The sequence below is a fragment of the Girardinichthys multiradiatus genome, chromosome 5 (assembly GCF_021462225.1).
Source record: "Girardinichthys multiradiatus isolate DD_20200921_A chromosome 5, DD_fGirMul_XY1, whole genome shotgun sequence".
Classification (NCBI taxonomy): domain Eukaryota; kingdom Metazoa; phylum Chordata; class Actinopteri; order Cyprinodontiformes; family Goodeidae; genus Girardinichthys; species Girardinichthys multiradiatus.
This window is the reverse complement of record NC_061798.1, coordinates 42,503,830-42,524,462: the sequence shown is the minus strand read 5'-3', so window position 1 is coordinate 42,524,462 and position 20,633 is coordinate 42,503,830. Positions and strand designations below refer to the sequence as shown.

General features: G+C 37.4%; 1 protein-coding gene and 1 long non-coding RNA gene across 2 annotated transcripts in view; one reads left to right on the top strand and one right to left on the bottom strand.

Annotated features, from left to right (window-relative positions):
- The window catches only part of LOC124867794 (voltage-dependent T-type calcium channel subunit alpha-1G-like), a 107,841-nt gene that overhangs the window by 36,972 nt on the left and 50,236 nt on the right, over positions 1 to 20,633 (bottom strand). Inside the window, exons 11-19 of the mRNA XM_047364397.1 lie at positions 16,673 to 16,824; positions 16,070 to 16,255; positions 15,359 to 15,476; positions 11,941 to 12,096; positions 11,139 to 11,226; positions 9,167 to 9,357; positions 5,425 to 5,718; positions 5,103 to 5,203; positions 4,656 to 4,779 (exon numbers count right to left, since the gene is read on the bottom strand). Of these exons, the coding sequence (XP_047220353.1) occupies positions 4,656 to 4,779; positions 5,103 to 5,203; positions 5,425 to 5,718; positions 9,167 to 9,357; positions 11,139 to 11,226; positions 11,941 to 12,096; positions 15,359 to 15,476; positions 16,070 to 16,255; positions 16,673 to 16,824 (1,410 nt within the window). The remainder of the gene's footprint in view (positions 1 to 4,655; positions 4,780 to 5,102; positions 5,204 to 5,424; positions 5,719 to 9,166; positions 9,358 to 11,138; positions 11,227 to 11,940; positions 12,097 to 15,358; positions 15,477 to 16,069; positions 16,256 to 16,672; positions 16,825 to 20,633) is intronic.
- Positions 9,305 to 11,461, top strand: LOC124867795. Its single transcript, XR_007038149.1, has 4 exons — positions 9,305 to 9,441; positions 10,300 to 10,384; positions 10,733 to 10,883; positions 11,145 to 11,461. It is a non-coding gene; the product is annotated as an uncharacterized LOC124867795 (long non-coding RNA).

Here is a 20,633-nt window from a genome sequence, read left to right as displayed (position 1 = left end):
AAATCAAGCGGTATACTAGACAATATAAGAAGAAACATCATAATGAATTAAAAAACTGTGATATCGACCTATTAATCATGGACAGAGGATAGCAAAACAAACTAATTGTTAGGTCAAAGCAAATAATAAACAAGGCAAAGAGCTGATTGTAAAATACACCCTAAGATGATTAAGGATGTAAGAGGTATCAAGAGTCTGTTTGACTCTTAGATGTCAAGAGGAAGAATATTTCTGATGGTCTAACTTGCTGTTTAATGACCTAACTTTTATTTTTAAAAACAAGTGTATGTTGTCTAAACTAAAGTAAAAGACTATTACCGTCCAGCCATAGCTTTTCTACATACACTTTATGTTTTAAATTTAGTTGTCACACGTTCTTGTTCATTTTTTTATTGTTTTCAATAGTTTTTTGGGAAATACATAAGCCTTTGGAATTGTGCATTCGTCTTTTTGTTTGTTTACAAATTGTGTTCCTTAAATGTTATGTACATTTACAAATCTCCCCTTTGCTTTGGATCAGTTGATCTTCTGCTGTGCAGCACAGTGTTATTTACTTTTGACACAAATAGTGTCGGTTTCACACTTCTCCACTTCTCAGCAAATGGTGAAGTTAAGTTGTCTGTGGCTGTAATAAAATAAAGAGTAAAACCAACAAACTACAGTAGTTGTAAATATATCGTTTCTTAACAATGTTTTGTTTGATGATTGGATAAGAATCTTGCTTTAAAAAAATGAAGAATACAAGCAAAGTAAATTACCTACAATAGTTTAGGTGTAAATGTATTAACTATGACCGGAATCAGTAAGATTTTATTTACAAAAGTGAGATAACATGGCTAAGTTGTTTATTATTATTATGATTTAACAGCCGGAATCAATAAAGATTTAAAAAAACAGATTTTAAAAATGACATACCGCAGCTGGTATAAGAAACAGCGCCCCCTTCATTTCCGGAGAGCAATGGTACCACTTCCAAATATGATATGGGTCTGTCTTGTGGTCTGTCCCCTTTCTGTTTGCTGCAGTGAGGTGTACTTAACTAGCATTAGAAGCAGCTAGCTTAAATAGCACCTAGCTTAGCAGCAGCTAGCTTGACTAGCAGATAGCTTCAATAGCAGCTAGCTTTAGCCATATTTTAACTTGTTAAAATAACTTTAATCTGCCATCACTTATTTATAAAACACAGCTCCACGAGCAGTCTGGAAAGCATTATTTAAAGGAAACAGTCTAATAGCCAAAAAGAATTACATCCATGTCTTTTCCTAAACAATTGTGCCTGATCTCAATTAAAAACAAAACAAAGAAAAGGCAGAAAAAATATCAGGGATGATAAATGTGATGCTAAAGAAAACAGCCACATTAATTTGGCCACATAGTGGTGAAACAGCAGTATTCTGCTGTTTCTTGTATGATGTGTACCAAAATTCATGGATATCCTGTTAACAAGTAAGACTGAATTACAAAACGCAATAGTGTAATGAAGGTTGCATAAATGAAATATAATTTTTCCACACTCAAACAGTATTAGTTTGAGCCGCATTAAAACAACTGAACATGGCTTTGAAGGCTACTGACTTTCACACTGCATCGTGGACATTATCGCTTTTTCTTCTGTGAGGGACAGTGAAGTGTGTCCTATACTGAAGGATATTTCAAATAAAGCCCTGAAGCTTTTGTCATTCGTTTTTCTTTAGAAAATTTAACCTGCTCTGTACCCCCAGGGCTCTGTTCTTACACCTAAGACAGAGCCCTGGGGGTGCAGCTTAAAGGAAGAAAAGCATCAATAGGCCTCTGATTTCTCTTTTAAACATCTGTTTACCCACCCATCGATTCATTTTCTATTGCCACCTAATCCTGGGTCACAGAAGGACGGGTGGTGCCTATTTCCAGATGTCAAAGGAAGATATTTGACTTGTACCCTGAACAGGTCAGTAAGACAGAGACAAGCAACAATGCACATCACTCACAGCTAAGGACAATTTAAATATGTCTACCTAACTTAACTTCTGCATGTAGAGCACATTTGCAAATACTGAACATGACCTTGCAAACTCCTCACAGATACATTTACACTTTACGCAATATTCCTCCAAAATGTGGCAAAAGGCAGTGTAAAACTTTTTCAAGCCCAAACGATAAAATTACAGCATTTCATGAGACATGCTTAAAGTTTTTTAGATTAAAATAAAACTAGAAGCCACACTACTAACACAGGGGTGTGAGAAACTGTAAATGTGTTTCTAAATACAATATAAAGAAAATTAGCTCATGTACTTCAATAAATAAGTTCAGTACCAAACACATTTTTAAGACCACTAAATGGATTTGTCAAGGTTTTTAAGTAAATAAAAAACAAGATTTCCTAATTTTAGAAAAAAAGATTTTTTTCCCCAAGTATGTATGCCATCATACAGGAGTGAGCAGTCTTATGTTGACAAGAACAGTTCTAAAGCTTTACTTTCACAGAAAAAAAGCTACTGATATTGTGCGAATCTCTGAAAAGACTATTTCAATAAACCCAATCTCAGTGCTGAGGAGTCTGAGATTTTTTCTCCTCTTTCTGTTTCGCATACAGGTTAGAATATTTTTTTTCTTGTCCTTTTATATGTTTATACAAATTGGTGTTTTTTCTACAGTTGCATATAGCCTTCCTATGCATCCACTTGTTTTATATGTTTAACTAAAGATGGTGTAAAAGGTGGTAAAACCCATCCCTATGAATTACAACTTAACACAGTGTCACAGAGGAGGACGAGAAGCAAAGTGTGCAGAAGAGATGTGAGATGGTTGGAGCAGCACACTGGACATAGAGATGAACAACTAGAAGTATATCAATACCATTACTTTAGTATCGATCAATGCTTGTACCAATACTGGAATTGGTACGATCAATATTTGGATTGATCCACATATCTCTAGAGTGCAGGCATTGCACCACAAACTGGTAAATGAAAGTGTGTACAAACACTCTAATCGAAGTCTAGAGGATTTCCACTTTGATGTGTGTTGCTTTGAAGAGCCATAATAATCCCTGGATAGTCCATAGTGCACCACAAAACTGTGTGGGCAATAAGGGCTGATTAATATATCAAAAACCTGCCACAACAGAGTCACTCGTTACATAACTTTAGAAAAGAGCAGAATAATTTGGGTTTTGTTTGTATGAGGATGCATTGAGCGTTTTGTTTTTGTGTGTTGTAGTTCTTTAATAAACAGCGCCTAAACATCACCAGATCCCGGTTACTGTGTTTCCAGACATTTAAAGGTTAAACACACTTTTTTGTGTAAGAGTGCATAAAGCCACTGCCATACGCTCACTCATATTCTCATATTCATACTTTACACTGTATTTTAGGCACCACAGTATTTGATTAAAATGCTAGCAGTTTTACTCCAGTCCAACAGATGGCAATAATGTGCTACTTTGTCTGTGATTTTAAAAACAAACTTGGATGCACAAGTTTGAAATTGTTGTGAATTTTCCCTTATGCCCACAGGGTCCAAACTATACAAACAAGCTAAAATAGATACATACACGTCCCATAACACTTAGTTTACTGTCCCTTAGAAGGTTTAAGGAAAAACTAGATACTTTTGTAGCCTTCAAAGAGCTTCTGGCATAATTCTGGCTGGATGTTTTCCTCCCTTCATTTTAGACATTGTAGAGTATGTTTATACCAGATGGTTTCCTGCCACATTTTCGGTTTTTAAGCAGAGTTTATACATTGTAGTAGGGTTGATGTTGGAGCTCAATAGAAGAAGCTTATTATTAGCCTGATTTATTTATTTCAAAAACAGTTTTGATGTGTGTTCAAGAGCATTGCCCTGTTGAATGACCTAACTGTTTCCAAGTTCAAGCTATTTAAGGTGAAGCTCTTCCTTATTTTGTCTCCACGGCGCAATGGATCAGTACCACTGGTAGTAAAATTGCCCCACAGCATAATGCTACTGCCACCATGCTTGCCACAGCTGGTACAATGTTATAAGGTTAAAAAGCCTCACCTTAAAACTCCAAACAACATTCGGCAATGTGTTTGGAGCAGGAACCCTCACAATCTGCAATGATGTTAAACTTGCTTCACCTTGGACAGTAACAGTGGTCTTCCATGATTTTCCAGTTTATAATACGCTTGATCTTTAGTTGTTCTTGAGTTTTCCTTGAACATCCTAACCATTTTCTTTCATCTGAGGGTGACAGCTTGTATAAGATGGTTAAAACTTAGATACAGTCAGTTGTTTCCTAAAGGAAATGTCCTCAAATCACATCAAAATGCTTACATTAAGCTTCTTAACTCGGATAAGAAGAATGATCAACTATCCAGCCTGAAATATACAAAAAGCTGGTTGATGGACAAAAGAATGTTTGTGATTCAAGTGCATCTTCATAAAGAACATTTATCCAAATGTATAAATTAGACCCTTTCACAATAATTTTAAACTATTAGATCCAATTCTGGGGTTGATTCCACCTTAAAAAAAGAACAATTCAAATGCCCAAATCAATATGACATTCATCTCCATCATATAAACTGCTGCTATAAACTGTAGATAAGTCATAGCCATAATTGCAGGTCAAACTTTGAGTTTAAATATGTTGTTCCTTTGACATTACTCACATGTAATTGTACAAATGTGTATCTGCATGTGTTTACTACCAAGCTCTTAGGATGTATATCAGGCCTCTCCAGCGCTATGGTGATGCAGTTCAGAAAAATGAAAAGCAGGACAACGTGATCGAACATCTTGTGACTTATGACCTTCTGACACCACAGCCTGAGCCTAAAGAGAGACACAGTCAGAAGAAAAAAATCATCATCACTTACATCTCAAGGCTTTACGTAAAACACAAGGCTCACTTCTGTCATACCAGGTGTATGGTCACACTTTTGCCACCTTTAATTGAAAAAAGTGAAAATTGCATTACTAAGCTTTAGCTGCAAGATTCACATGTTCAGCGTGAAGTTTTACACTTGCTGGGGTTTAAACCACCCAGACCAAGCACGAGGCGGCATGTCTGTTTATGTGAGTATGTGAGTGTGAGTGTGTGTGTGGGGGGGGGGGGGGTTATTTCATTTTTTCAAATTTGTTTTTAGTTCATTTACTCATTATGTGGAGCAAACAGATACAACGACCACTCTTCATGCTCTCTGCACCACTGAGGCTCATATGGCTCCAGCATCTTCTTCAGCCTCTTACATAAACTCTGTAAAAAACACACACATACATACCCATATTAAACACAGAAGAGCTGCATGCTTGAATGCACCATTACCAGGAACATTATTTATATGCTGTTTATAGTACAATTTCGTTAACAATGTTTATGCTCTAAATAAATGTTAATAACTCAAATATGGCTGCAAAAAATCTCCACACGCCTCAGGACACAATTTTATGTCAATATTACTTTTTTTTTTCTTTCACCTCTTCAGTCTCTTCCTCTTCATTATCAGTATGGTAACATGACGTGGCATCCTCGTTGCTGAGCTCCGGGAGGTGAAAGGTGGTGCCGTTGCAGTCTGGGGAGAGCAGCATGGGAACCTGTAGGTGGTCTGACTGGTCCAGAGACTGCTCCTTGCTGCTGGGAGTGGAGCATGTGTGCATATCGGACAGGAGGGACTCCATCTCCCCTGACTGACTTCTCCTGTGCAGGCTTGGTGCTCGACTGATGCTCGTCCAGCTAGAGCGACGGCTCTCAGGACCACTGTCCCACAAAGACTGCAGGGACAGGAAAAAAGCTTGTAGGATTTCTGACTGATCAGTAGAGTCAAACATAAGATAGCTTTCTTAGCATTTTAATTCAGATTATTCCAAAAATTCAGATCATCCCTAATTTATTTTTATTTGATTCTAAAGAGCCAAACGTGTTGAAATATTTTTAAATTACCTTGATCTGTTGTTCTCTAGGTGTTCTGAAGGTCTTTCCTCATCTAGTTCTTAACTGAAATGAGGAATGGGTGGGAAAACACATGGTTTTTGCCATCTACATCCCTCTTCTCTGTATGCTGCTGCTAAATAGCCATCTTTACATGTCAGCACACGATCCACTGGGATGGGTTTATATATATATATATATATATATATATATACACACAACTGTGTCTAAAGAATTTACCAAAAACCTTTCTGTCACTCATAGTTAGTGGTTGGGTGAAGCTGTTTTTAATTAAAGAATTGTGTTTTGTCTTTTTAAACCATAATGGCAACAGAAACTATCCATTAATGCGCTAAGCAGCTAGCTTAAAGTACGCCAAAGAAGCACAGAGAAAAGACCTAAAACCTCGGGGACAAATTTGTTTGGAGTGGTACCAAAATTTTACTTTATGGCGTCAACCATCAGTGACACAGTTGAAGAGGAGTCGACAAGGCCTAGAATAAAAAGAATGTAGCACCTACTGTAAAAAGTGTTACTAATTATTTGATGATGTTTGAGCAACAAAGGAACAGGGCAGTTAGTCAAAATAAATGGGAAAATGAATTCATCAAGTTATCAGAAAATATAGAAGATGAATCAGCCTGGAAGCTGTGCTTGGTACCTAATTGGATGTTTCAACATGACAGTATCTTAAACACCAGGTCCAGTCAACTGGTCACTGACTAAAGCAGAAAAACGGAAGGTTTTGGAGCGCCCATCTCTGTCTCTTGACCTCAGAATCATTGAGGCACTTTGGAGAGATCTCAAACAATCATGTAAGATAGCAGAAGATTTTAGGAACTGAAGGCTTTTTGCCAAGAAGAATGGAGAGGATTACCAAGTGAGAAAATAAAGTACTTAATTCACAGCTACCACAAAGACTTAAAAAAAAGCTATTAAAGGTAGCAATAGATGGTCATAGGAACTATATTATCTGTTGCAATTATGATTTAAAACCAACAAACACAATTGTTTGATAATAAAACACTCAACCACTTAACTTGAGTAACAGAAAAGTTTTCATCATCATTCATAATCTCACATTTATATGAGCAGAGCTGTACAGTGCGCATTTGCTGTCTGCTGCGGTTTCTAGCTCACGTACCGGCTGACTGTTACTATTGATCGCATGAGATAAATATTATCGATGAGACTCCAGTCTCAGACCACAAATCTAATTCAAGTCTCAAGTCTTGTTTTGTGTCTCTGAAGTGAGAGTAGTATTCAAGTCAAATACCCAAGTCACCAAATCTGGTCTGAACAGCATCAAAAATAAGAGCAGGGAAAATGTTGGTTGATAATAACTAATTTCATCATCACAGGATTTAACATTAATGTAGCAGGTTTTCCTGCTGTGTGCATTGTTCTAAATACATGTGTCATTTATTTTTTCACTTTTCAGCCACCTGGCAGAGATAAAAAAAAAAAAGTCAAAAGGGATTGTTATCTTGGTTTTTTTGTTTGTTTGACATAAAAGAAAACTAATAAAAAAGTTTAGTTTTCATATTTTCAGTTTCAGGATCAGATCAAGTATTTGAAATTGAAAAACAAACCTGTAGTAGCTTTCAACCAGCCTAAAATGCTGCACAGCAGCAGACATGTAGGCACCATTCCCTGTAAGGAGAGGTAATATCCCAACAGCTGAACTTCAAATATCAGCGCAGTCTTTTTCAAGAATATCTAAATAACAACCTTGACCATTTTCAGGTTGTTTTATTGCTGAATAATTAACCAAGGTAGTGGCTATACCTGATTATCCTTAATTATTTAAAACCAAATCTACAGTCAATTCTATACTAGCCACTCTTTGACGTTGTAAAACATAATAAAATCAAAATAAACAAGTACTATTTTTAATTTAAAAAAATTATTTTCAAGAAAATGTTCACTGCTAAATAAAGTTTAAAAAAATTGTGTTTGATGATCCAAGAGTATCAACAACGTAATGAACGCAACGTGGCTCATAGTCATCTTGTAATCAAAACTTGTGGGTTTGAGTCCAGCTTCTTCCTGCCAAATGCCGATGTGCACTTGGGCAAGGCACTTAACCCCAAGCTGCCTACTGATCTGCTTGTTGGTTTAAGAATGTGTGCTCATTCCTGAGTGTGATTGGGTGAATGTGGCTCTAGTGTAAAGCACTTTGAGTGATCACGTGTGACTAGAAAAGCATTTTATAAATTCAGCCCATTTACTATTTACTTTTAAACAGCGGCACATATTGAACCAGGATTTCTGTGTAGCTTTATAACCACATGCAGTTCTCTGAAATGACCGTCAGACATTCCTGTGCTCGACATGATATGAAGAAAAAATAAGCATTGATCAAACTCAGTGATAGAGAGAGTTTTTAGCAGAACTGATATATTACGTTTTCTGGCTGATCGATCGTAGATGTATTCACTGAAAGACAGTAAATTCTGGGTCATGTTACGATTGAAATAACGAAATCAAATCCTGTCGTGTGGCCTAGTTTTCCATTTCGTATATTTGATCTAAGTCAAAACTTTAAACGAAAAAAAAACAACAACACATTTCTTCCTTTGATATCAGATACAGTAATTTTTTGGGCTTTTGATTCTCAACCGAAAGTGTAAAGAATGATACACTCTATTGTTTTTTTGTACCCATTTAAACAGACATAAAGTATAGTATATGTAAAAAATAATTTCTTCTATTTGAGCAAGTGACAACCAGCCCATAGAAGTGCAGAAAACACAACGATGGAAACAAATTGAACTTTGCAATTTATTGTAGCTCAGGATGGGCTCAGTCTTTATGTTTGCTCATGTTTCTGTAAACTGAAAAAGAAAACTGAAGCAAAGATTTTTTTCAACTTATAGGAAGGCATATGCATGGCCTCACCCAAGGCACTATCAATTAAAACTGGTATTTAACGCAGCAGTACTTCGTGTGTTTTCATTCTCTAAAGGGATTCATGACTCAATAAATCAACCGTTGTTGGTAGTAACAAGCCAGCAGAAAAACATCGGCTAGTTTTAAAATATTTGGTTTGGCAAATGAGGACAGAATTGGATTCAAGCGGCTCCAGAATTCAAACTATAGCAGTTTTAAAGAAAAACAAACAGAATCTGAAATTCATGGTCTTATTTTTTCCTCAGTGTCAATAAATTCATTGTGGGGTTTAAAAATAGAGCTTTATTTACATTTTTAAAAGTAGAGTTTCTGTTTTCCAGCTTCAGTAAACCTGTGCTGTTTTATAGAAATATGAAACGATGCCCTGTCCAGCCTCACCAGCGATCTCTGGTCCAAGCTGTTGACCTCCATGGAAACTCCACTGGGCCGGCGGGGCTGGCTGGAGTTTATCGTGGGCGTGGCTGCGGTGTGTGTGATGACGGGCAGCGGAGGAGGAGCAGGGTGAGGCATTGAGGCCTTGGGGTTCAGTAGACCATTGGGGCTCAGCATCATGGCCTGGATCTTGAGTTCTGCGTCCACACAGGGGGAGGAAACAGAGAAAAGGGTGACAAGCGCATCTAAAAATCCACAGAACTGGATGCATGACTAAAGAAGTACTAATTATCCACACACATAAAAACACAGAGAATACAGGTCACATCTCTGTAAATTAATATTTGTACCCAGATCAGTCTTTGTTTCTCACAGAAAAACATGAATTGAATTTTATAACAATAAGATGATATTTGCAGTGTTTATTCTAATTATGTAGTTATAAACCTATCAAAGTTTTTATTTTCTGTTAATTATGAACATGTCTTGCGCACAGTGCACAGTTGTAAAGATGGAGACTGCTTTAGTTTTGGTAGTCTGAAGGAGGTTCACATAGGAGATGTGAATTAACCTAAAAATACAGTCAGAGCCTAGTTGGAATGGTTTTGATCAAAGCATATTTATGTGTCAGAATGGTGTAGTCAAGGTCCAAACCTAAATTAAAATGTTAATCTGTGTCAAGAATTAAAACTGGTAGACATATTGCATCAAAATGTGGTTCTACAAGGTACTGACCCAGATGCATATACATATGCACATAGTACTTTTCATATTTTAATTTGTAAAAATAAAAATTGCTTTTTATTTTGGTCCATCACACAAAATCTCAATAAAATACCTTGAAGTATAATTTTGCACGATACTTTAGTTTTGTGGTTCTGTTCATTATTTGCATTGCGTTTTTCCCACAAAAAAATATTAGTTTGCTCCCAGGAACAGTTAGACTTCACAATTAAAGAGGAAACATGCCAGGATTTTAGAGTGTCGGGTAATTTTGTTGCAATGTAAAACATGAAAGTCTGAACTGTTTCAAAATTGTATCTTTCTTTCCATTGTCTTATTTGACCAATTTTCAGCTTGATTTGTTCTAATCTGACTGTTAGGTCCGACACTTAAAAGCCTTATATTTTTCTTATTAGTGAACGCACCATGCTAAGCAGGTCGCACTGGCAGCATCACTCTTCGGTGTGGACGCTGTCACAAAGAGAAAAAGACTCTGCTCTTGTAAGTAGGGTTTCTGCAAGGCCTTAAAAGCTATTAAAAGTTCAAAATGTCTTAAACAGGCCTTTCCATTTTCAACACTAGGTTTTAAATTACATTTAGTTGTGTCTTAAATGAAAAATTCTGGTTATTCTTTGCTTTTTCCATTAAATCTATTTGCTCTTTCTACTTATGCTTATAGCATTTGTTTGTAGTTTTATATAGTTTTAATTTATTTACCTTTAGTTACCTTGGTCAGGTCTCCCTCTTAATTAGGCCTCCTGGTTTAAAAGAGGTATAGATAATTGAGAAAAAAAAATACCTCTTGAAGAAAAGAAAAAATAACATAGAAATCTGGTTTACTATCTGCAGATGCCCTGTAATGGACTGGCGATCTGTCCAGGGTGTACCCCACCTTTTGCCCATTGATCGTATGAGGTAGGCACCAGCCCCCCACAACCCTACATGGACAAGTGGGTAAAGACAATAGTGGACTGGATGGATATCTGCAGACTGTGGCAAGGTGAAGCATGTAGCTGTTTTAGATACCCACAAATATACATGAGTGAAGAATCCACCAAAACTCATGAGAATACCCAGGCTGCTTCTCCATTTTAATAGAAAAATAATCTATTTTATGCAACATCATGTAGTATAATGTAACTATGCAATGTGATTGCACCGCCAGGATGTTGGTCTGCAAACAGGAAGGACAGGTTATGTAATACTTGTAAATCTAGGTTCAGACAAAACTTCAAAAGTAAAACCCATCTTTTACCAGCAGCATAGAGCTCTCTGAGCTTCTCCTCATCCTGATAGCCGAGCGACTGCCTCTCGTCATCAGCCTCGGATTTGTTGGCATCACCCTGAAACACAGACACACAGGGACAACCGCCCACCAGGACGACCCCCTATCGTCACAATCTTTATCGTCATCATCATCACCATCCTTTGTTGCACACACAGCTGAGTGTTTTAAGACATGAGGATGTCAGGAGGAAAGGATTAAGAATCAAAAAACGGGAAAAGAAGGGAACCTCCAATTTCCCCTAGATGAGTTATATGCATTGCTCTGCCAGCGATCTCCTGTAGTCACGCCAATAAAGCTTTACTGAATTTAATTAAAATTCATGCCAGAAAGATTGAGGCAGACGGCTGTGGCAAAGGGTATCTATAAGTCTGTGTGTGTGTGTGTGTGTGTGTGTGTGTGTGTGTGTGTGTGTGTGTGTGTGTGTGTGTGTGTGGGTGTGTTCTTGTGGACAGGGTGCCTGTGTCCATGATGACAAGTGTTCTCTGATGATGGAGATAAAAGATGGAAACTAAACAACAAAAGCGCACCAGCTGTAAACGACAAGCAATATCAAATGGTTTTCTACCCAGGAGAGTATTGTGAGTGTGCATGCGTGTCGGTAAGAAAGACAGATAGACAGAGGGAGAGGGATGAGAGAGAGGAAAGAGTGATGAAAAAGGGAGAGGAGATTATTTTCCAGTAGGAAGCTTTGGTATCATCAGCACAACAGAGCGCAATTAGGCTCATTTCCTCTAAGTAGCTCAAATAAAAGCTGCATGTTTGCCCTTACTTCAGCCTGAAAGCCCTCAACTAAAATGGCAACAAGCAGGTTGAAGAGGACGTAGTTCCCAAATGTCATGAGGGCCACGAAGTAGAGGGCAGCCAGCGGAGAGGTGGAGGCCATCCCGTTGTAAAGCACAGCGTTCCAGTCCTCCTGAGTGAGAATCTGCAGATTAGAGGAGAAGTTTTAGAAGTCAAACTGTAAGGGTAAGAAAAAGCACAAAACATTAAATTACTTCAAACCCAGCCTAATTTGCAATCAGGGGGTTTAAACGTGGAAATATTTGCATTCTTCTTCTCATTTGAACAATAATAATTTCTCATAAGTGTTGGAATAATCTCCTATGAAGGGTGTGTTTTACTGCTGCTTCTCCCCTTTCTGATTGTAAAGCAATTTTACCTGCCCACCGGGAGGTTTTTTATATTTTGCTAAGAAAAAAATGAGCGTGACTGCTCCCTAACTGGGGCAGATGAAATAACAGAGAAGGCAATTAGCAGATGCAGTTTGAATCTTATTCTTGTTAACTGTAAAATTACAACTGCAGTTCATAGAGTGCTGGTTAAAGTATTTGCTCCCTAACATATTTCTTCTATTTTTGTTTCTTTGTCCCACCTCTAATGTTTCAGATCATCAAACAAATTTCTGTATGAAATAACCTGAGTAAGAACAAAAAGCAGTTTTCAAATTATAAGTTCATGTATTAAGAGAAAAAAAAACATCCAAACTAATTTGGCCCAATGTTGAAATAAAATTACCTTCCTTGTTAAAATTAATGAATTAATTGTGATTATCTATATATTTTTTATTTCACTGGCCACCCCAGGCCTGATAACTGTCTGACCTGTACAATCAAGATACCACTTAAATATAACCTGTCTGACAACATGAAGTAGGCTAAAATAACTCAAAAAGCAACATGATGTGTTGCTCTAAAGAAATTCAAAAACAGATAAGAACAAAATAGCTGAGACATATCACCCTGGAAGAGATTTACAATGCTTCAGGACTCCACAGACAATTGCTTTTAATTAAATAATTCAATGTATTTATTGTTTTCTTCTGTATATAAATAAAGTATAAGTCACTTACAACGCTGAGAGCAATATCCACAAACGGATAATATGAAACCGTCCTGAACTTGCCAAACAAAGATTGAAAAAAGAGCAAATCATTGATTCACCCAGAAGGTTAAAAAAAGCTACTTTTTGCATTTATTCAGGTTAACTGCAGCGTTTTGTTTTGAGTTGATCATTTTTGTTATCTTTGAATTTGACAGGGCAATAATTACCTGAGATGCATAAAGATGGTTCAACAAATCACGTTAACCATAACAGTGCAGCATCTGTGAGCAGATGTGTAGGACAAACCTTCACTTTCAACCATACCTAGATAATAACTATTTTCTCCTCGTGCTTTTGATGCCTTTATTTATTACTGTCTTTGTTGTTAATTAAAATTTTACTAAAACTAAAATCCTAATTTTGATAAACATTGTTTGTGTGACTTTAAGGGCTGCTCAACTCAAACAGCCTTGGATGTCAAATAATGTATGTTGAGCAAAGGGTCAGCTATGATCAGCAAGGACTTAGGCTAGAGTGCAACCACCAGTTTCTACAGTTCTACAGCTTGGAGGAAGAGCTTGGAGACTCACCCCAAGACAATTGTGTGCGCTCTGCAAGAACGTTCCCTGTACAGCTTTAGCAAACTATAGAAATGTATATAATTGACCCTTGATCATTTCGTCTTGTTAATATCTTATTGTGCTGATCAGACAAGCAGGTAGTCTACTCCAATCTTTGTGGGGACTTGTTACATTCCATTCCTTATAACATTTCACAGCAAAAAATCCTGGATAAAAATCTCTTCTGAGATGTTTTCATGTAGTTTGCTTGTTCTTCTGTGGCTTCATGGGATTTTTCCATATATAGTTTCCTCCCATTGTCCCAACACCTATAATGTTCAGTTAAATTAAAGACCCCACAGAGTGAGCTTAAATTTCTAAGTGCAAGCAACACAGAAGTCTCTTTCACAAAACAGCTCGATCATAGAGCTACAATGAAACCCCTTTAGTTAGTTCTGGAAGCTCATAAATCCCTAATGGAGCAGCCATGACCCACACAGATGTGAGCTTTAATAAATGAAGTTGGCATTGAGGAACCTCAGGAGGCGTGGATTTAAATAGGAAGATGGATAAAATGTATGTCAAGCATCTCCTGTTCTAATGGGTGAAACCTATCTGAGGTATGTGACACGTCAGAAAATATTACCAATAGGAAAACACCCTGAGGCAGACCCAGCACCTTTACAATGGACTGTACAGTATATATACCTTCTGGCTTGAGAATGGTTTGGGATCCCCAAAAGGAGCTGTAGAGCATCACCTGTGGGGGTGATGTCTGTAATTTTCCCCTGAATCTGTGCTCTATAGGTTTTTATTTTTAACAACCTATGCCAAATGTCTGGCTATTGACTGCTAACTACCATGGCAGAAGTCAAATGATCTACTCCATCACGGTGCTCTTCAAAAACACCAGTCAGATAATGAGCATCAAATTACGTGCCACACATACTGTTTTTGCCTTAACTCTCATTGTCAATCGTTGCTACATCCCACCTTAGCGCCCCAAAGCCTGCTAACCCTTACATAAGTCGGCCATTATTGCTACTATTACGCTGGGAGGCTCAGAGGTTTAAGAACGTTCAGTTCAACTCCTTTTGCTGCCTCGGTCCTTTCATAAAATACATAGAAATGGCCAAAAGATATCTAAGTCCTGGCTTGAATTGTTTTAGGCAAGAAACTAGAGACAAGGACGAAGATGAGTAAAAAAATATCTTTAAATATATTGTAAATAACAGCATAAAAAAATTTATATATTTATGCAGCATTTGTGAAAAGATTTTAAAAAATCAAGATCAAACAGAACGGGTGACAAATTTGATGGCAGAGACAAAGATATGTTGATTACACCACCTGATAAAATTACAACACTTATTTTTGGAAGTCCTTTTCAAATAAATCATGGACAAGTGATACTGGACAAGTTTTTTTTAGAAGTGTTAATTTAAATTTTTAATATTAACATGAGGTAATCCAGCTTTAATCTGCATTTTTTTTAAATACTTTCCTTTTATGTTAATATTAGTTTTGGCGGCATATTGTTTTTCTAAAGGTCATGGAAGCAGGAGAATTTATGCTACCATGGGCTCTCAATTTTGATAACATAAACTACAACTGACAGAATTTTGTTATTTTTGCTTATTGTGGAGTATTTGGTTTCTTTTTATAAATATTATATTTAACAATTTATGAAACATTTAAAACCGTCTGAAAACTTCCTAAAAACACTGTGATTAAAATCCTCTAAATCATATACAGTCATTGTGTTTGTTCTCTGTCTGCGTGTGAAAGATGAAGTGTCCGTCTCACCTGAAACACGGTAACAATCGCCCACAGCAGAGAATCAAAGTTTTTCCTGTCTGCCAAAGTCTCTCCGCTTTCTTGATGCAAGCCAAACTTACAGCCAAACAGATGCATCCCCAAAATGCTGCAAAACGCAAACAGACAAGAAATCACCTGCATTACAAAGTAATTTCATGTGTAACATGTACAATAAGGTACTGCCAACATAATTTTATGTGAAAGAGTGGAGCTATTGCTGTCATGTTTTTTTTTTCCTTATAGAAAGTACCCCTGACATAGTGATCCTGTTTAGCTATGTTTCTTTCTCAAATGAAGCCACTGACAAAGCTATTGCGGCCATCAACTCTGTCCACTCCTTATATTTATATTCCATAGAAAGTACCCCGGGCTCTGCGTTTAGCTGTCTCTTTTTCTTGGTTAATGCCACTGAGGAAGCTATTGCTTATACTAACTCTGTGTACTTTATTTGTTTTTCTTTCTCCATGGAAAGTACTGGCTCTGTACCTCTGTTGTAAACAATGTTAATTTCTTAGATGAAGCCACTGCTGCCATAAACTGCGCACTTTGTTTTCTCCATAGAAAGTACCTCTGACTCCTAAGTGTTTAGATGCATACCCAGCCATGACTCAATATAATGTTTGCTATTAAACACATTGAATAGAATCATAACTGAAAGTAAAAATCTGTATAAATAAAGGTAACAAGCCTTTAAAATACCTGAATATGAAAATGAAGAGCATTAGCAGCATGCAGAATGTGGCCACATTGTCCATGGTCTTCATGAGCACCACCAGCTGCCTCCTCAGAGCAGGAAGAAAGCGCACCAGCTTCAAAACTCTCAGCAGGCGAAAGGTACGAAGCACCGACAGGCCTCCCTCAGCCTCGCCTACAATCTCCCACACACTGAAATACACAATTCACACTGGAATATCTACCACTGGCAAACACACACTCAAAAAATCTCTTCATTAGGGGAAAATAAGTAAATTATTTTCCATGTGGCATATGGTGACTGAAAAACTGAATTTACGGTCCACCAATCATTAAAGGAAGAGGGAGCAGCGTGAAGGACGCAGTAAACAAGTAAAGGCTTCAAACACAGATTCATTATTTAGCTTCTAGTACTACATAATGGAGTGAACACAGACCCTCTGGACTTTGTTTACAGCCATTTGGCTGAGCCACCTCAGTCAGCATCACTGTGACAGCAGCTGTGAAGCTGTGCAGCAAGGATCAAAAGGATTTTCCAATAACAAGGCAGGGATTTAATGACAGAATTTCCATTTCCCTGCAAACACACGGACAAATACTTTCCCCCACCTGATTATGACAATGATGCTGTCAAAGCCATTGTAAGGGTTCTTGATGTAGCCAAAGATCCCGAGAGCCAGCACCTTCAGCAGCATCTCCAGACTGAAGAGGCTGGTGAACACCATGTTACTGATCTCCAAAATATCTGTCAGCTCCTGCGGCTGAAGGGAAGGACATGGGGAGAAATTAACAAACAAACAGAAACAGACTGTTATTGTGCAGCACAGGTGTTCATCAAAGTTTCACTGTTGGCTCGTATGGATCAGTGTGTACCAGAATTTTACCAATGTTTCCTGAAAAGTGGAGTTATTGTGTGCATTTTTGTCACTAAGGGTAAGAAAGTTACTTGAGGCAAACCTTCCAGAACCGGGAGCTGCATTAGAAAAGAACAAACATGAGAAGAAAGGTTTAATCCAGCTATCTCGTGTAGATCATTTAGTTTAGTAAGGTTTATTCAGAGTCCACACAGAGTTCTTAACATGGTACAAGTAGACCGTATTGTATGACTGCAGTGAAAATTTAAACAGGGATGCTCACTACACATATAACTGAAATGCAATAAAAAAAAACAGCAAATAGGGGAAATTTTTTAAATTTTTAATTTATTTATTAATGGAAAAGAATGTGCCGTTGTAAAAAATCTACAATGCCTTCAAGAAAATTCACAACCCTCGAACTTTTCCACATTTTGTCACATTACAAATGCAAACTTCTTTGTATTTTACTGAAACTTTATTTGATGAGATGAACACAAAGCTGTGTATATATAATTGTTTTCAATTCTTTTTACAAATAAAGGGTTAAGCCCGGGGTCAATACTTTCTAGAGCGTAGTTGCCCATGTCCATCCCTCGAGTGTGACAACGCTGCAACTTTTAGACGCATCCCTTCTCCAACACACCTGAGACCAATGAATGGCTCATTAGCAGGCCTCTGCAGAGCTCAATGACTAAATGCTGAGGAGGGAATTCAGTCATTTGATTCAGGAATGTTGGGGAAGGGATGCATTTAAAATCTGCAGGATAGTAGCTCTCCAGGACTGGACTTGGGCACCCTCTCCCACCTTTTACAGCAATAGCAGCGACAAGTCTATTGTGTCTCCACTAGGTTGTATTTAGCTCCATCTTTCCATTAACTCTGACAAGCTTGTTTGTCACTGCTGAAACATTCTCACAGCATGATGCCACCACCATGTTTCATCATGGGGATGGCATTTTCCAGCTGATGTCCAGTTAGTTTTTTTAGCCACTTATGACATATTGCATGTGGGACAAAAATTTCAGTTTTAGTCTCATCTGAAGTTTCAAATCCACGTTTGCTGTGTTCCCTACATGGTTTGTGGAAAATGCTAAACCGACTTCTTATTAGCTTATTAGCTATTTCAACAATGGCTTTCTTCTTGCCAGTTTTCTATAAAGGTCAGGGTGTTGGAGGCATGACTGACAGTTGTCCTTTAAGCAGATTCTCCCACCTGACCTGTGGATCTTTGCAGCTCCTCCAGAGTTACTATGGGTCAATGATCTCCTTGTCCCGTCTGTCAGTTTAGGTGTACGATCATGTCGGGCAGGTTTGCCATAGTTGGACTTGGAATTTAGCTGATGATAAAATGTCAATTTCCCGATGATGGATTGAACAGCACCTATTGATTTTTTAAGCTTGTAATATAGTTTTATAAGTTAACCCTGCTTTAAACCTCTCCTTAATTTCATCCCTGAAGAGTCTGCTGTGTTCCTCAATCTTTATGAAACAGTTTGTTCTCTAATGTTCTCTAACAAACCTTAACAGAACAGCTGGATTTATACTGAGAATAAGTTACACAAAGATGAACTCTTTACTAATTAGGTGTCATTTCATCCATTGCCTGGTGTCACTGGTTTTCATTATGAGGTATCAGAAAAGGGGGCCTAATACAAATGAGCACCACCCCTTTCAGATTTCTATTTAAAAAAAAAACAACTATTGAAACCAAAAGCCTATTAATTATAGGTTGTTCAAATCAGTTAAAGATCAAGGGATGTGCCTTTTTTTGCAACACACTATATCTTTGTGACTTTTTTAGACATCAGATTTGGGACCCAAAGTCAATGTCTTCCTGGGGAATGGATGTAAACAGAAGATATTGTTGCCTTCTTTAGAGATATCAGGATAAGCAAGCATTTGATCCCTGGTGCCTAAGGGGAGAGGCTGCAGGGTGAAGGTTGTGCACACCTCAATGTCTGACAGAAATATCAAATAAAAACAAGCTCAATGGACTCATCCTATGCAAATTCAACCCAAGTGACGTGCATCTGATGCCGGAAAACATCTGAAAACATCCCAAAATATCCTAGCAGTGTCTGAAGGTAACTCCTTCGGCTGCTGCTATCAATGTCACGTAACTTTAAATGTACTATAAATTACATGCATTTTATCCACATTTATTTTAACTTCCAGCACCAGCAAACATAGAAACATTTGTTGCAAACCCAAAGGTATGTTAAAAAGAAAATTATCTCAGTCAACTCTAAAGGATATTGATTGATTTATTATGCTTTAGGACTACATTGCTCTGCTCCATTATCGGATAGGTTTCCCTTTAGCAAGTCAACCATCAAAGGCCCTCTCAACACACCTTCTTTTTCAGTTCACTTCAATTCAGGTTATTAATATAGTTTCAATTCACAACATATCATCTCAGGGCACTTCACAAAGTCGATTCAATCGAATCATACATATTCCAAGTCAAGTACTGTACATACATTCTTTTCCCTTTCAGGGGTCCCCACAGCAAGTCATCTGTCTCTATCTATTCATCTTCTGCATCTTCTTTTCTCACACCCACTACCTTCATGTCCTCTTTCATTCCATCCATATATCTCCTCTTTGGTCTTCCTCTAGGCCCTCTGCATGGCAGTTCCAGCCTCAGCATCCTTCTACAGATGTTCTCTCAACATATGCATGAATGTTAATACCGGTAATCAAAAGATTTTTGTGTCATTTTTTGTGCATCCATGGAAATGTGCAAACTTTGGGGGAAAACCATTATGACACAGCTTACTTCACATGCAGCCCCTTTGCCTGGATCCTGACAGCAAAAAACTCATATTCATGCTGAGCACATTACTCTTAATGGAAGTACTTCCCATCCTAGAACCATCGAAAAAATCAGATTACTGTTATTTGAGTTTGAGAAGAGGTGTTTGGCAGGGAAATCATAATTTAAACTGATATATATGTGAGTTAGAAACAAAAAACAAAATACATACCTGTAATAAATCAAATAATACAAAATTCATTACTGTTCAGCCACCCCTGCATTAACTGACCCCCTCTGTAAAAATGTGTAAAAAGGCTTAAAATAAGTTCTTTTTTGAAGAAAAAAAATCCAACCTTTACTGTGAATACATTTAATTCAGACTTCCACATTAAGAAATCAACTGTGTCACACCTATTGCTTTTCCTACCAATTCTAATAAAAAATAAGTGAAGCATTTCTTTATTTTATTTTAGCTTTTTTCAGCTAATTCTTGAGTCTACATACCTTTAATTGGTAATCTATGACTTGCCATTTTTCTAGGTAATAAATATGACAAAGGGAGTTGAAAAAAATCTTCAAACTGACTGAGAACTTTAGCAATTTAATAAAAGAGGCCAAACAAGAGTAAATAGCAGAATATGCTCTTTAGCAGATGGGATTTGGCAGACATGGGTGCAATTTACATACTCACTTCTGCTGCTCAACTCACAAATGCATTTACCTTACATATGTGGTAGGCAGAAATAAACAACCCACAAAGCATTATAACATTTATCGCCAAGGAGCATTAATCGATCAAACACAAACTCCCCTACTTGTTATGACAAGGATCTGAATTTATTTGAGATTTTTATTGGAGATCCTCAGAGAACTTGTCTGGTGACTGGGATTTCTCAATTTTCAGCTTTAATGGGCCGTGACAGGAGACCATCAAGTCCAAAACAGCCAGATTAGT